Here is a 15,563-nt window from a genome sequence, read left to right on the forward strand (position 1 = left end):
CTCCACAAGAAACATACTATGATGAAATAAGGTATAGGATGCGCAATCAAAGGACGAACCACGAAGAAAGACACAGAGACACACACAAGCGCACTAACAACTGTTTATTTCTTCCTTGGAACGCTTACTTATACACCTGGCCACGCATGCTCAAAAGCAATCTTTAACCACAATAGTCATGTCAAGGGCTGTTGACGCAGACGCGAACGCAAAAAGTTGATTTCGGCAACGTACAGAGCCACGGACGTGACACGTCCGTGGCACGGACGTGTCACGTCCGTGGCTCTGTACGTTGCCGAAATCAACTTTTTGCGTTCGCGTCTGCGTCAACAGCCCTTGACATGACTATTGTGGTTAAAGATTGCTTTTGAGCATGCGTGGCCAGGTGTATAAGTAAGCGTTCCAAGGAAGAAATAAACAGTTGTTAGTGCGCTTGTGTGTGTCTCTGTGTCTTTCTTCGTGGTTCGTCCTTTGATTGCGCATCCTATACCTTCACAACATCATGTACCAACTAGGCCCAACCCAAGTTTTATTTATGATGAAATAACTATAGTGATTCGCGTGTTTGCAGTTGAAGTTATACTCTCGCTCTAAAAAGAGAGTAGAAATGAATAAAGAGCAAAGAGGGATTACAAGCATGGTAGAGTGTTCTCGAACGTAATTATATTGTTACGGGGAGGTCTCGAGAAACAACTCTGCAGCGCAGAGAGCTACTCTATAAACCTTAGGTTTTGAGAACGCTCATAAGCACCCTATCATCGTCGTCGTCTTCAAGAGCACCGAAAGTCCCTTCGCTGTGAGCGGCTAACAATATTATTCAAATATTGGGGGGAAAAAGCAGTGCTCTTATATAATCCGCAGCGTAAGCACTACACATTTTCATGGGTGCGAAATTCCGTTCTTTCCCAGATGAATCCGCATATAGGTTTTGTTGCAATAAAACCTCATGTAATAGCCGTTTTTCAAAACTTCCCCAATTTCAGAGTTTCTTTAAAATCGGCTCCTAAATGCTTCTGTTTCACGTTTAAAGGAGCATTTCAAAACACAATTTCGTGTGATGTTTTGTTATTTTTCTGTTTCCGTCTTTTTCGGCTGCATTTATTATTTATTTGTATATACTGCACATCCTACAGAGGCTAACGTGATTTTGTTTCAATATAATCACGAGGGCGCTAAAGCAGAGCTGAGCAAAATTTGCATCCTGTAGTAAAGAGCAGCACGAAAGCAATGGGTGAGGGGAAGTAATCACATTACTCAACACTACTGCCGTTTCCTGTTCCCATTGTTCTTCCGCAGCCCTTTCTTGAAGTATGATCCAAGCAGCCTGTATCAGTACTATGATGACCTGGCAAAATATTTTACCAGACGACTTGAGGCTAAAAATTCTGAAGCACGCTCAACCAAGAAAAATGGAGTTTGGTTTTGAGCTAACTGGGTTTCTGCTCGGGGTGATTAAACCTCGGGCCCTTCTGGTGAAGCGGCCGCTGACTATGCACATGGAATGTTGCGTTAGACCTTTACCTTTATCTGTCGCCAATCTGCTTCTGCGTAGGACGCCATTGGTGGCCATAAAATGAAATCGTTCAGGCATCAGCAAAATCATGACACCAAGTGCTCCATCTCTTCTGTGCTGTCGTACATTATTTGAGCCAGGGCACTCAAGACAGTGGGCATGTCTTTACCTCTTCACGTTCACATATGTTATGTTTGTTGTGCGCAGGAGCACTGAATCTCGCGGAGTAAAAACGGCGCAGAAATGGTTCTGAATCAATTTATGACCATGGTGCACTATGAGACTAGTGCCCGCAAAGAAGACATAGTGAGAGCCTTACAGTCTATTTTAATGATCTCGCAACAAGCCAAGTATCATCTACAGTTCTCTCTGACTTTCATGCGTGATAAAAACGAAGTATTAGCCTTCTCGAGGAATAAGCCTGTCTTGTTCAGGTTGCAGGTTTTATCCTTTCTTTAGAAAGGTCCCTAAGCGACATTGATCGTGCTATCTTCCGTGCTCATCTGTAGTGTGGTTAAGCCTAACCTTGCGAAAAACGCCGGCAGACAAGCCGCAGGTGACGCTCGAGTTCGGAGCCGGGCTCAAGGAGTCGATGATCTACGAGGGTCACGACATCTTCTTCGTGTGCAATGCCTCCGCCTACCCGAGCATCACCGACGTTGTGTGGAAGTTGAACGGCGTCCCATTGGAGGACCAGCAGCACGACCACAGGCTACAGCCGCAGCACAGCGCCAACAGCACCTCCTCACTGATGGCGCGGGGCCCTCTGATAGTCAACCAGCGCTACCTGGTTCTACGCAACGTACAGTCGGCTGACTCTGGCAACTACTCATGCACCGTCACCAACCCGGAGGGAGTTACTACTTCTAAGACGCTGCAGATACGTATACAGCGTGAGTTTTGCTATGGAATTCAGTCAAATCTGTCTTATTTCCGACTTTTGGTCGCAGCGTTGTCTTATTTGGAGAGAGTGGAAAGAGTTACGTTATAGAAATCATAAAACCGAATAACTACTTGCAGATGGCGGTGAAAAAAACACTTATTAGTTAAGTTAAGCTGGTCGCAGTTATTCATGACACTGTAATCACTCCTCAAAGTCGCATACATCTGCGTAGTGCCCATCATTGGCCTGTGCGTCATACTGCAAAGCTCGTAAGATGCAGAAACGTAAAGCATGAATTCCCTATATTTACTTTTACTTTCTGTTTTACCTTCTCTCTTATGGCATAGGTGCAGCACCAGCGTTGTAAACCTGTGAGGAGTCATGGAAGGAGTTGTAGCAGTAACATAAACAGAAGCGCCTGTCGGCACTAGGCTAGCAACTCTATGCTGGAGACCATGCAGCCATACTTCAGAACCGACCATACTGCTTATTTCTTTCTTTGTTCCTGCTCGTCTCACAGACTCGCCCCGGTGCCAAAACCCGCAGCAGCAGCACCACGCCAAGGTTGTGTACACGGCCCCCTTCGAAGAGGTGTCCCTATCGTGCGACGTGGAGGCCGATCCCAGCACCAACCTGACCTTCCGCTGGTCCATGAAGGAGAGCCACAGGACGTCCATTTCCACGGCATCCGTGGCGCCGGGAGACGCGGCACTGCGGGAGACGGCGTTCGCGCGTGACTTCGACGGCATGGCCCGCGCCTTCGCCTCCCGCAGCGTGCTCACGTTCGTCCCGCTGCCGGAGGAACTGCACTCGACCTTCCAGTGCTGGGCCAAGAACCCCGTGGGCATCCAGAAGAAGCCGTGCCTCTTCCGACTCGTTCCCAAAGGTAGGAGTGGCATGCTGTGGTTCAGGCCTAACGCGTTTTTGGGCTGCAGCGGCATGACAGGCGGCACGTGTTCTGGACTCGTACGGCAGGAGATAGATGAAAAGAAAACTCTTAATTGATTGAGCTGGGGTGGAGAGGGGAAGGGGCCGGGGGAATGGCGCTCAGACAACGAATTCTTTAATTCATATATAGGTGTAGATAGATTGGAACTTCAATTCTAATCTTTTTATAGATCTGCTGGGGCGTGAGCTGAAGCACAATTTTGGCGCGTAATTTGGATTCTTTTTCTCGTACGGGCTTTTGTTGGCCAGTTACAATCGATTCCTTGAGACAGAAAATAAAGTTAAGAAGTGCCAATGCAGTAATCTGTACTGCGATGCAACCTGTAGTGCAGCCCGATGCCGACCATCTGGAGGTCCTTTCATCCGGAGGTTTCATCTGGTCGGGACCATCTGGAGGCCCCGACCATCTGGAGACAGGGACTGAAATCTTGCCGAAAAGTGTTTTGGAATTTAACACCTGGAAGATTCGGCTGTTGCAGCCAGAGTTGAACTCGCGACCTTCTGCTGATCAGTACAATTCTATTTTCATTGCATTGATAAAAACCTTATCACAAGAGAAACCGCTCGTATTTGAAATTTTTATTCGTGTTATCATGGAATGTCTTCCATTATGGATCAAATGGTACTAACTCTGAGAAGAATGTGCCTAGCGGCAATGCAAAATAGGGCTGTTATAAATTTCCAGAAAAAAGAGTTAATTTTCTGTTAAGCTTCTGTAAGTCAACCTTATCATCGCAGCCGATGGCAGGTGGCACGGTTGTCAGGACTATGATTGCTAGGATAATCAATGCCAACAGGAGGAAATGAAATTGACGGATAAAAGTAACCAAGGACTTCAAGACTTCAGCGATAATCTTGCAGCTGCTCGCGGAGTGCTAAAAAAATGGCTGGTGGTTGTACTTGTAGCGAAGGGTACCTGGAGCAAAAATTTTACTGCCACTACCAACCCAGGAGAAGCACACGATGTACGAGCCGTGAAAACGGTAAAGCGTAACGCCGTTTTCAATCGCTGTGCCGACTTCCCAGCAGTGAGCATCATAGGTCGGTGGCATGAAATCATTGAATGTGAGGTCGGCGGACAAAAATTACAATGCCGGTTCGTTACGAACGAAGAAAGGGCTTCAATCCTAGGAGCACATTCAAACGACCAATGTAACAGGACCTTCATTTTGGTAAGCCGCAATGCTTACGATCTGCGAAGCGAAAATTTCGCACTGAGAGCAAAAAAAAAAAAAACGAGCATGCCTCAGCAGTGCTACACCACTACATCTTTTTCTTATGCAGGATTCTCTAACAAACACCGTTCTTCGATTATAGCACACCAACTTTAGATTTCATTAGGACAGGTAATTACTCCGCCATAAGTGGATAAGGCAGGAGTACTCAACGGCTCGCTGCCGGCGGGTACAGTCACCATTATCTGCAGAGTACTGCATAGGCACGACATCCTCTATCGCCTCGTTATTTGCACCTGCCGCCGTCGCCATCCAGTCTGTTGATGCATTATACAGATTTCATACGAAAAAAAGAGGGTTCACGTGACGCAGCCTGAGTATTCCGAGGCCTAAATTTCTAAGAAGTCTTTTCGTTTAGAGCGTTGCGCGACCGCCATGCTTAAAGTGGAGTTTAGCGGCGTTAAGGTGTTTCATGCGTGGAAAATTATTATGTAACTGTAATGATTTGTCCGTGGAAATGTCCGTGGAATAGATTGTCCATGGATTTGTCCGTGGAATAGAGGAAATGCCTCGAGAGGCATTTCCTCTAGCTTAATGTAACCATGCTTACATTTTCAAGAAACTACGGGAACGCTTAAGTCACCTCAAGTTTGGAATCGTTAGATATCACATTCGCCGCAGCTTCTGTTGCAACTTCTTTGTGAGTTCGCGTCAGTTTCTTTGCAATTATCTGTTCATCAACCCCCATATTCGGATTGATAGCTTTAGCTGCAGGTATCCGCAATGAGGTGACGGTGCCGACATTTGCAAATATCACTTTTTTTTCGGACTTTAGATTTTGATTCGCTATATAGGTTACTGTCTAGAAAACAAGCTAGGCTGCTTATAACCCGCTGGGAGGGTTGTGATGAGGCTACAAGGTTATGTGACCTTTCTGAACCAAGTATTAATTTAATCGGCACCTCCCACAGAGGGCAGGTTGCTCACAATCCAGTGACCAGGTTGCCTCTTCCCAAGGTGGGCAGGCTGTGATGGCACAAGGTCATGTGACCTCTTGACCAATAAGCAAATCTCTTGACATCGCTTCGCGGGCCTCACTCCGTGCTTGAACTTCAATGCTATTGAGTTAAGATGTCCGTTTGATAAAGCACTGTTGACAGCGGCTCCTCATGTAATCAAACCTAATATATGTCGTAAATTGCAACGATTTTCCAGCTCTGTTGTCCCTAATAAATTGTATCGCATTGCAGCTCTAAACCTTCAGGCTGCGTCAAGAAGTTAATACAATAAAATTCTCCGCATAATATAAGCGCTCTGTAAGAAGTGCTGATTTTGATTGCATGGAACTCGTGAGTAAAGTGTGATACCGAAAAGAATACTACCGGAGAGCCTTTTTAAATTCTAAAGCTACAACAACGCTAAGTGAGGCGCTGTACTGAAAACTTCACAATGACGCCCAGCAGCTACGGGTGCGCTGAAAACTGCGGTGGATTCTTAACATATCTGAAAGACAATGATCACCATGACCGATTAGCGAACCGGTGACGTCATTTCCGTCAATTATGCGTTACTGCTCTTGAGCAGCCACAGATGATTAATCCTGAGCCCTCCATGGGATCTGCACGGGAAACCTAACAAAAAAAAGTAGGATAAAATTTCAGTTTTGCGAATAAGCTTGAAACTTCCCCTATGAAATAACATGAAAAATCCGCTAAACAAGACCCACGGCCTCCAAAACCACTGTTTTAATACGGTTTTCTGATTAGAAGAAAAATATATTGCGTTCGTTAATTCACATCAATATTCGGTATCTTAGTTTGGTGCAAAGTCTCAGTCGAAGTCAGTAGTACCTGTCAAGAAGGGCAAGCGTTGCTAGAAAAAAAAAGGGAAAACTGCAAAGACGTCCTGAAATGTGGCAAATAAACACATCACTCTACCTGCATCAGTAACTTCTACACAGCAAGCATAAGAAAATCATCAGATTCGTGGCCGTAGTTCTATACACGGAAGCTATCTTGAGCCTACATTTTTAATAGAAAACATTTCTTAGCGTGCGCACGTTACTCGCAATCATCCCATGCCAAAACACGCCATCCCGCAACCGGTAACAAAATGATGAAAAAAATAGATGCGGCGCTCTTTTGTTGCAAATCAATATTTACGACGTCGCGCTTTCGAAAGCATCCTGACAGCAGCCTTTCTTTCCATTCGAGCTCCGAAAGAGCTTCCCCCGGACTGTGTGTTGAGCGTGCATGGTTAAAACTTTTTCGACACAACAAAACCCGACTTGCGCCCCACAGACCTTCCCGTTCTACATAATTGAGTGTTTTGTTTTCGGGGAGACGTCTAGAAAGGTCTAATAAAAGCAGATATTTATTCGAAAACGCACCGTTCCCATCTCCTGCCTTACTTCATTCGACATTTTTCTCCCTTTGACAAAAATTCCTCTAAGCAGGCAGAAACACGCTTCTTTGGACGGATTACTGCATGTTTACATTAGGATTAAAATTCGGAAAAACAGTCGACAAAGGACAGGAGACAGGAGAGGACAGAGGACAGGAGAGGGGCTAAACGTCAAACTGAATCTTTTCTAATGCGCAAAGTACGTATGCCACACATGCTAGTTAACTCTCGAGCAGTTAATGAAGAGGGTAAATGGTGATGAAGAAAGTCATAGTGCTCATAAAACTAAGGCAACTGCGAACTCTATCAGAGAACTACTGATGGCTAGAAAAGATACTGTAAAAAAAGTGTGTGCTAGTAGGTACAAACACTGAGCTGTCACATGCAGTTTCAAGGTAAAAAGTGCTGAGACAGCAGTAGAGAGAATTTAAAGAACCTAAAAAAGTACCACGAAAAAGAAATCCTTCGCAAATCGTTAATCCTACTGTGACGTTTTTTTATTTATATACCTGTTTCTACACTCTGCAGACCGGGAAGCTCTATGGTAGGATTGGGAGGGGAAGCAGGTTGCAATAGGAATGTTGTGTCTGCAACACGACAAGCCTGACGACAGTAACACGGTAAGCAACGGAAGCAGCAATCAGCCACGGTAAACAAAACCGACAGCCGCCATTGGCTAGAAGGAATCTGCCTTAGAGCGAAGGCTGAGTTTCACTAGGAAGCATATGTTTGAGCATTGAATTATTCAGAGAAAAACTGAACTAATATGTGTAACTGTGCGGGAAAACGGGCAAAATAAATATTCTTTGGCTCATTCCTGCTTTCTTCGTCGTTGCCTGCGTAATTGATTAAGCATTTCTGTGCGTGCATGCACATGCTCGGCTCCTTTGAGCAGAGGCTCAGTTTGATTGATTGATTGATTGATTGATTGATTGATTGATTGATTGATTGATTGATTGATTGATTGATTGATTGATTGATTGATTGATTATATTCATAGAAAGCGTTTGCAGAATGCAAAAGTTTAGCCCTTGCCTTCTCTTGTGTGTTTCATCCGATCACTTTGTGTGCTGCACTTAGCCTGTCCAGTGTAGTGCGGTCAATACGTGCAGGTGTTTCAGTTGCGTGCACGTGTCCCCGCTTAGAACACTTTTCGGACGGGTGGGAGCGCAGGTAGACTCTTTGGCATTACAATGCAGAGCTCGATCCGGCGATCAAACTCCTCTTACGACTTGGCTTGCAAAACTGCACCCTCTGTCAAAAGTTTAGAGCCTAGGAAAGTTTACTTCTAGGCCGTGTCGCATGGGGCGTTATGCACATCCAGCGTACAAAATCTCTTGGAGGTGGGAGGAACTCTGCCCTGCCCCTTCGAAGGTCAGGACTTTGACAGATGCTACAAGAAGCCAGCTACGCGGCCTTGAAGCATAGCCCCTTCCACTCTGCACAAGGGCTTTGCATATGATGTCAAGTGTCGCTGGAGCGCCCGCGCATAAGCAGAAGAATCCTTGGTTTCTGCTGTACGTAACGCGTGAAAATAGCGGGAATGTCGAAGCATGGTGCGTATTATTCTGGCCACGACTTTCATTCTTATACGAATGAAAAAACTTGCTGTTTTTACTTTGTGTAGACCTTTGAATTGATTCCCTGCACCTCTCCAACATGCACTGATATCGCATAGCCGATGCGGCGAGTCGAGCAGAAAAAATAAATGTACGCTGGACGTTTCGGTTCATTCGTGGTGCCTGAATTTAGAAACCTACGACGTTCTGTACGAACATTCGACTTCTGCCCGGTGTTCATTTCGCGCAAAGCTGCAAAAGCGATAGAGTCATCGGATCTCGTAGGGCGTTTGGAAGCAAAAAATCCATATCGGTATAAATGCCAATTCAATTTGTACATTGCTTTCATTCTCGTTTAAGTCCGTAAAAAGGCCTGAAAAAGGCGTGGCAGAACATTCGACTAAGGCCTGCCTTCCTCTACGTACTTTGAACTAAAAAATTAGAGGGGACAATTACGGCCAAGGCGCCTTAAGGTATGGCACACTAACGTTAATGGGTCACTTCAGCGGCTTCGGGTACTCTTTGGTAACAGTTCGCAGACACATAAACTACTGTTCTTTCTATAACCATCACATGACGCATAGAGAGAGAGAGAGAGAAAGGGAAAGGCAGGGATGTTAACCAGAAAGGATTCCGGTTGGCTACCCTGCACAGGGGAAGGGAATGAGGGGAATTAAAGAGGAAAGAGTGAAGTAAAGAGAAATAATCACAGTCTGTCAATGAAGGCAGTCGCTCTCAAAAGACACATGACGCATAACTTACCGTTAAGAGTACAATGCGATATTACCGTTAAGAGTACAATGCGATATCATTAGAGGTCACCTCCGCGCAAGTGCTTGTTCTATCTCGCCTATGTTTTCTCTACGTGTCCGCACGTGCAGAGTTAGTCATTCTCTGCTTTGCATTCTTAGATCGCGGGGAACAGGGAGCGGGCCGGGGGGGGGGGGGGGGGGAGTAGTGGTGCAGCGGCTAAGCGATGCGCCACTGCCACGGCAGATGGCTATTCCAACTCAGCTCCCTGTGAGGCTTGTTAGAAACACCCCCCCCCCCCCCCCCCCGTGACCAATCATTAATTGACCTGCCGCGTGCCACGGTGGGTAGGTTGCCACCTGTCATGGTGGGCAAGCTGGTTGTGGCCGACGTTGACGCTGAACGGGGCCTTTAACGCAGTCACGTTAATACTTTCCTCATACTTTGCATGCAGCACGCTTTTTAATTACGCTGAAATACAATTAAATGCAACGCGGCGGCATGGTCACCTCTCTACCGCGGCGTTTTTGCAGAGGCACCAAGTCACGTTCGCGAGTGCCAGCTGCTGAACAAGACGCTGACTTCGCTGCTGATCGAGTGCCAGAGGCGTAGCGACGACCACCACACGTTTGTGATGGAGCTGCACGACGCCAGCAGCAACCTGCTCGTACGTCGGGTCACCTCGGCCACGCCGCGGTTCCAGCTGAGCGAGCTGCATCCAACCAGCTACTACACCATCCTCGTGTACACAACCAATGGTGTGGAGAGTAGCCGTACCCTCAACATCTCCATATCGTCCACGCAGGCCGCCATGGCCAAGACGGGTGGGTCGCACCGCTATACGCTGATAAAAATGTGCGTTTCACTTATGTTCCGCCTCACTGGTATATATGGGTCGCGGAGTTTGGTTGCGATTCCGAATTTAATGTCTCTATGGGCTCCCTGTATAGCACCGAATACGTCCGCTGTCTTTTTTTGTTTTTGTGTGTGTTGCCATTAATACCTAAAAATACCAGTACCAGGAAACTTTTGGTCTTAAATATGTTAAAATTCACCCGCAAAAATTTGCCCGGCGCGTGTAAAGTTTGTAAGGAGTGCTATTCCGGTATCTATTTACAGTCGAAAAAGAAGGCGCGCTGTCTCAACTAAGCCTGGGAACCATCGTTGGGCCCTTGGTGGGAAGTATCGTTGTCCTGGCAGCCGCTGTTTGCATAGCATGCTTCTGCAAGAAGCATCACAGGCGAAAGGTAAGGCGCTTTGACATCTCCCGAGCATGACATTTAGCGGATATGAAAATCACATAATCTATGAAAGGTGCAGCTATGAAAATGATGGCGCCAGGGTGGAAGGAAGTGTGCCTTTCGCTAGCCGCAATTCTTTCCTCATGTTAATGTTTTGAAAATGAGAAATATAATGAGGTTTCCCGAGCCCGACACTTAAAGAGAAAATGGATATTGTATAATGTATGGTTTGGTTTGGTTTATGGGGTTTAACGTCCCAAAGCGACTAAGGCTATGAGAGACGCCTTAGTGGAGGGCTCCGGAAATTTCGACCACCTGGGGTTCTTTAACGTGCACTGACATCGCACAGTACACGGGCCTCGAATTTCTCCTCCAAAGAAATTCAACCGCCGCGGCCGGGATCGAACCCGCGTCTTTCGGGACAGCAGCCGAGCACCATAGCCACTGAGCCACCGCGGCGGCTGTATAATGTATGAAACGTGGAACTATCAAAATGGTGGCACCTGGGTCGGCGGAGGTGCGGCCTTCATTAGCCGCTATTCTTTTTTAATGTTAATGTACTGAAGAGTAGAAATTTAACAAGGCGCTTTGTCATTTACCGAGCATAATATTTAAAAGGAAATTGATATCGCATAATATATGAAAGGTGGAGCTATGAAAATGGTGGCGCCTGTGTGGAAGGAAGCTCGGCCGTCGTTAGTTGCAATTCATTTTTAATGTTAATGTATTGAAAACGAGAAATATAACGATGCTCTAGGCGGTCTCGGGTATTTTATGGCTCGGTTTGTGTTGGGGACTTCCTCTGCGTAGTCTGTGTTATGAGGATTGAAAACACACCCGCCTAAGAGGAAAAGAGATTATGCCTTTGTAGAGGGATAAAGTGCCATGAACAAAGCCCGCAGAATTCACAAAGCTTACTGCGCGTAAAAAATGCGAGCAAGCAGGAAGCGAGAACAAAGTAGACTTCAAACGTAGGACGTACAGTCTTTGTCAAAAGTAGCCAGGCGACACATTTTCCTTCTCAGTCTTATATTAAAGCTATTATGCCAGCCCTCAAGCTCTAAATCTCTGTATGGTAAGAAGAACCCCTGTTCTCACCTTCAAAGAACTTTTTATCTTTACGGAAGCCGTGAGGATTCTGCTGTACAAATCAAAAGCAAACCATGGAGCCTGGTTACTTTTGACAAAGACTGTACTCCTCCTCGATGCAAGGGTGCAGTGAAATCCTAGCTTTCCTTTAAGTTTGCTTGTCTCTTACAAATAGCAAAGTGGATTAACGCCTCGAAGTCATCGCTTATTGACTGCATTAGTATTCTATAGGTAACGAACATTCCTCTGAATGTCAAGATGTCAAGCCGCAGCAAACTGACAAGCAGCTTTTATTTCGAGAACGCAGGAGAAGCCTGAGCCTGAAGAGAATGCCGCCCCCAGCCGTGCCGAGAAAGCCGAGATGTTCTCCATCCCGCTGGGCGCGCAGACTAAGGTGGACTGCAAAGGGGACGACATCGGCCCCGCCGTGGAAGTGGTCGCTCACTACCATCACGACATCTCGGAGAAGCTTCCACTGCAGTGCTACGGGAGTGTGCTATGAGCGGAGCCACTGAACCGTGCCAGGTCTCCGTCCCCCCAACCCCCAAACTTTTCTCCGATCTCTCCTTCTCACACTGCGAGCCGCCGCTGCCGAATGAATCTCAGGCAAAATGTCTGCATTCGAGGCGAGCCATCCCTTCTGGACATCCCAGTTTCCACGGTTGAAACATGTGCTCCGAAGCAGTCATGCTGTGAACTCTGCCCTCTCTTTAAGGCTTGCGAACAGTTAGTTTCACGTGACTGACTGAAACTCTCAGAACTGTTGGACCAATGTTGTCTAGTGATTGATGTCTTCGGCGTATTGACGGACCATTCACTTTGCATTTCAATTTGGGCTGCTGCTCCGTGGAAAAGGTGGAATTTTGTAAATAAACTATTTTTTATAAAGTGCTTCTTCTCGTTTATTGTAACGCTGTCTGCGGTATACCGGCGCTGTTTATTCTAGAGTGCTATTATACACTTTTATAGATACCTGATCCCGACTCCGTGTAAACGTGGTTCGCAAATTGAATACAGAAACATATTTCATTTAGTTGTACTTACTAACGTAAGTACAACTTACTCTACTGCGCGGGGTCATGGAAGAACTCTGAAAAGTCTGCAATATAATTGCAGACTTTTCAGAGTTCTTCCACGACCCCGCGCAGTAGAGTAGATCGGAATAGGTACCAGTACACCCGACTTCGAAGCACAAGATTAGAGGGCAGTTCTTCCACCTGATGAATTTCACCCGGCGTTCTTTTTATTTGTGTATCTAATATCTTTTTTGACTGTAATAACAATGTCATATTGTTTCAGTACATGACTTCGTGATGCTTTTTTGTTGCACTGTATGCCAACAAGTTGTAAGGGCGCAGGGGCCGTGTCAAGCTGTCTTCTGACAAGGTTTTTGTCCCTGTGCTCTTCATGCGTTTTTTTTTTTTGCACGGAATGCAGAAATAAATAAGTGATTTGAATTCAAAACAACTATTGCCCTACGAAATGAGAACTGCATGAAGCTCATGCAGAAAATCACAATTTTGTTCTCCTTTCTAGTCAGTCAGGTGAACAGTAGATCCAGCATATTCATGCTGTTAGGCCTATGATAGCCTAGGAAGGTCAGGCTGCAACTCAATGCAAAAAATACTTCGTCTCGCTCTCTAAGGGTACCGCTTCAACCTCGCAACCTTGAATTTATTTTTAAGAAGTAGTGCTCATCATGCGAATTTACCTTCAGGAGCATGTTGTTTCAGATTCCAGAGTTTTACTTATGAAAAGAAACGTGCACCAGGCTTGGACGCAGCAGGTTTGGAAGCCTACATAGCTGACAACGGAGACGGAAAGATTAGTCCGCGAAAGTGTGCCCTCCTGGTCGATGAATTCAACAGGAAAGAATGCAAACAGTGGTTCTTCTCAAAAAGCGGCTCCACTCAACGGATCATAACACAGAAATTTCGCCGGTACTTGTTTACCTCAAAGCCATGAACCACAGTCTTTGTGTGTAGACACACTCACAAGAGGACAAAAAAAAAAACACTGAACACACGTCGCACAACCTGTCCTCGACAACGAGAAGCTTTTGCAATGCGCGCATTTAAGGCTGAGATTGATCTTCGCCGAGGTGAGTGGTTCTGTTGCGAAATAAGCCGTTCTTGCTTTAAAAATGTGTAAATGGGCGCGTAATTTTCCTCCGAAAATATTATGCACTGGCCTCACCGTTACATTTTTTTTTTTGCCTTTCGAAAGCCGCTTCGTAAAGCGTGGTCTTAGGACATGTGCTTTCACCTTCTTTTGTGTAGCGTGCCGTGCTCTTATGCAATTCTAGAATCACTTTCTCCAAGCGAAGTGCTTTGTGCTCTCTTTAGTGCCTAAGGTTACGCAATCCTGTGCCCGCGCATTGCTTTCAATAGAAAGTGTGCGAACAATTGCTGAAGACCCTCTTTATTGCTAGGATGGGGAAATTGCTGTACATTGCACCGAGCGTGCAGATTTCAGCGACTGCACCCTGAGGCGGCTGATTATTGCTCACTGGCATTCAGGTTAAACGTCTTGCTCGTGTTGAAATTGGTGTGTTCCGCACAAAAAAAAAAATTGCTGTGGAAGCATCTGTTCTCTAAACGCCATGCGGCCTTTGTCCAGTTCCAAGCAATAACATTCACTCCTTCTCCTTTTTCGTTACCCTAGCCAGCCATTTTCATATTTCAGTAGGTTGCTAGCTGGCCGTGAGTCAAGAAGACGGTGATGGCATGGCAAAGAAAGATTGAAGTGTTGAGCTATTGCATAAAATTTAGAGATACAAATGCGACTTTAAAGTTAAATTGAATTACTCCATTCTAAAGGCGGTGCTAGTTTCGCCACCAGCCACTAATTATTATGCGCCCCGCACTGTACTATCCCCTTTGTCCAGTCAGGCAGTGTAAGTAACAAAGAACTGAAAGAAGCACTGGGATAATTCCTTTAGAAGTATCTGCAACCGTTACTCTCGCAGACTAAATAAAAGACGTTACCTGTCACAGTGAGCGTTATAAACGTTGCATTTAGTGTCATTTAAACCTATTCTAGGCTTACAGCTCTTTACGAGCGCTTCAACAACGACTGAGGTAAACGTCATTAATATAGCTATACTCGCTACTTTTGACTCCCGATGTGCTTTTCAGAGCGCAACCGTCTATTTTTCATTTTTCTTTAAAGCCACGCAAACTTGCAAGCGTACGGCGTAGACACTGCACATGCAATGCCTTTACTTAGTGCACACTGGGCCTTCAAGTGTATTGAGAGCATACACAGACGTCAAAGTGGCGGCCATTTATGGGGTGCATATAGCACGGAGAGAGGCGGCGAGCATATCTAATCAGCTTATCGCCACCTGCTTCGGGTTTCACTGTTGAAGCTGCGTGCGTTACCACAAAGTGACTCCCGTGGTGTCGCATGAACACTTCGTAAAGTAAATGATGATGATGATGATGATTGCCAGTCCTAGATTACTCGTATTTGTCTTCTTCGTTTCGCCTGGTTGACCTGGGTGTCCCCTAGTTTACCAGCAACCTTGGGGACGTAGCGTCGACGCTCCTCAACTTCCGCATGACAGACACAGTCATTATTCGTGGGAGAACCGCATCACCCACCCAATCCCGTTGCTTTCCCGAGTACTTGGGGTCAACAGGGCTCAGGCGATGAAGCGATGTTCACAGAAGGCAAATATGCAGCCGAATAGTGATTACTTACGAGTCGTAACTTTTTAAATGCTTGATGGAGAGCTTGCCTCATGTACCCCGACAAAGAAAGCATTAAAGACAACTCCGGCGATTTTTCGATGGTCTCAGACGTGAATGAAATTTGCATTCTAAATTCTTCTTAAAGTTAAGTGTGTGTGCCAAACGAGACGCCGAAGAAAATTTAGTTCTCCCAAAAACTAATTTTCAGGATAGGCTCCCGACTAGACCAGTAAAACTGGTGATTTCTAGGGGGCAACCCTGTGCATATTCACGCCCCTCAAGCCATAGCCGAAACGAAAGACATCTC

The 15,563-nt window shown here is 46.0% G+C and overlaps 1 protein-coding gene across 1 annotated transcript in view; it reads left to right on the forward strand.

The window, feature by feature from the left end:
- The window catches only part of LOC149340150 (cell adhesion molecule DSCAM-like), a 128,922-nt gene extending 116,526 nt beyond the window's left edge, over positions 1 to 12,396 (forward strand). The window contains exons 6-10 of the mRNA XM_089550672.1: positions 2,059 to 2,406; positions 2,917 to 3,282; positions 9,765 to 10,055; positions 10,351 to 10,478; positions 11,869 to 12,396. Coding sequence (XP_089406798.1) covers positions 2,059 to 2,406; positions 2,917 to 3,282; positions 9,765 to 10,055; positions 10,351 to 10,478; positions 11,869 to 12,063 — 1,328 coding nt within the window. The 3' untranslated portion in view covers positions 12,064 to 12,396. The remainder of the gene's footprint in view (positions 1 to 2,058; positions 2,407 to 2,916; positions 3,283 to 9,764; positions 10,056 to 10,350; positions 10,479 to 11,868) is intronic.
- Positions 12,397 to 15,563: the final 3,167 nt, after the last annotated feature.

Source organism: Amblyomma mixtum, chromosome 6 (assembly GCF_055824585.1).
Source record: "Amblyomma mixtum isolate Tamu chromosome 6, ASM5582458v1, whole genome shotgun sequence".
Lineage (NCBI taxonomy): Eukaryota > Metazoa > Arthropoda > Arachnida > Ixodida > Ixodidae > Amblyomma > Amblyomma mixtum.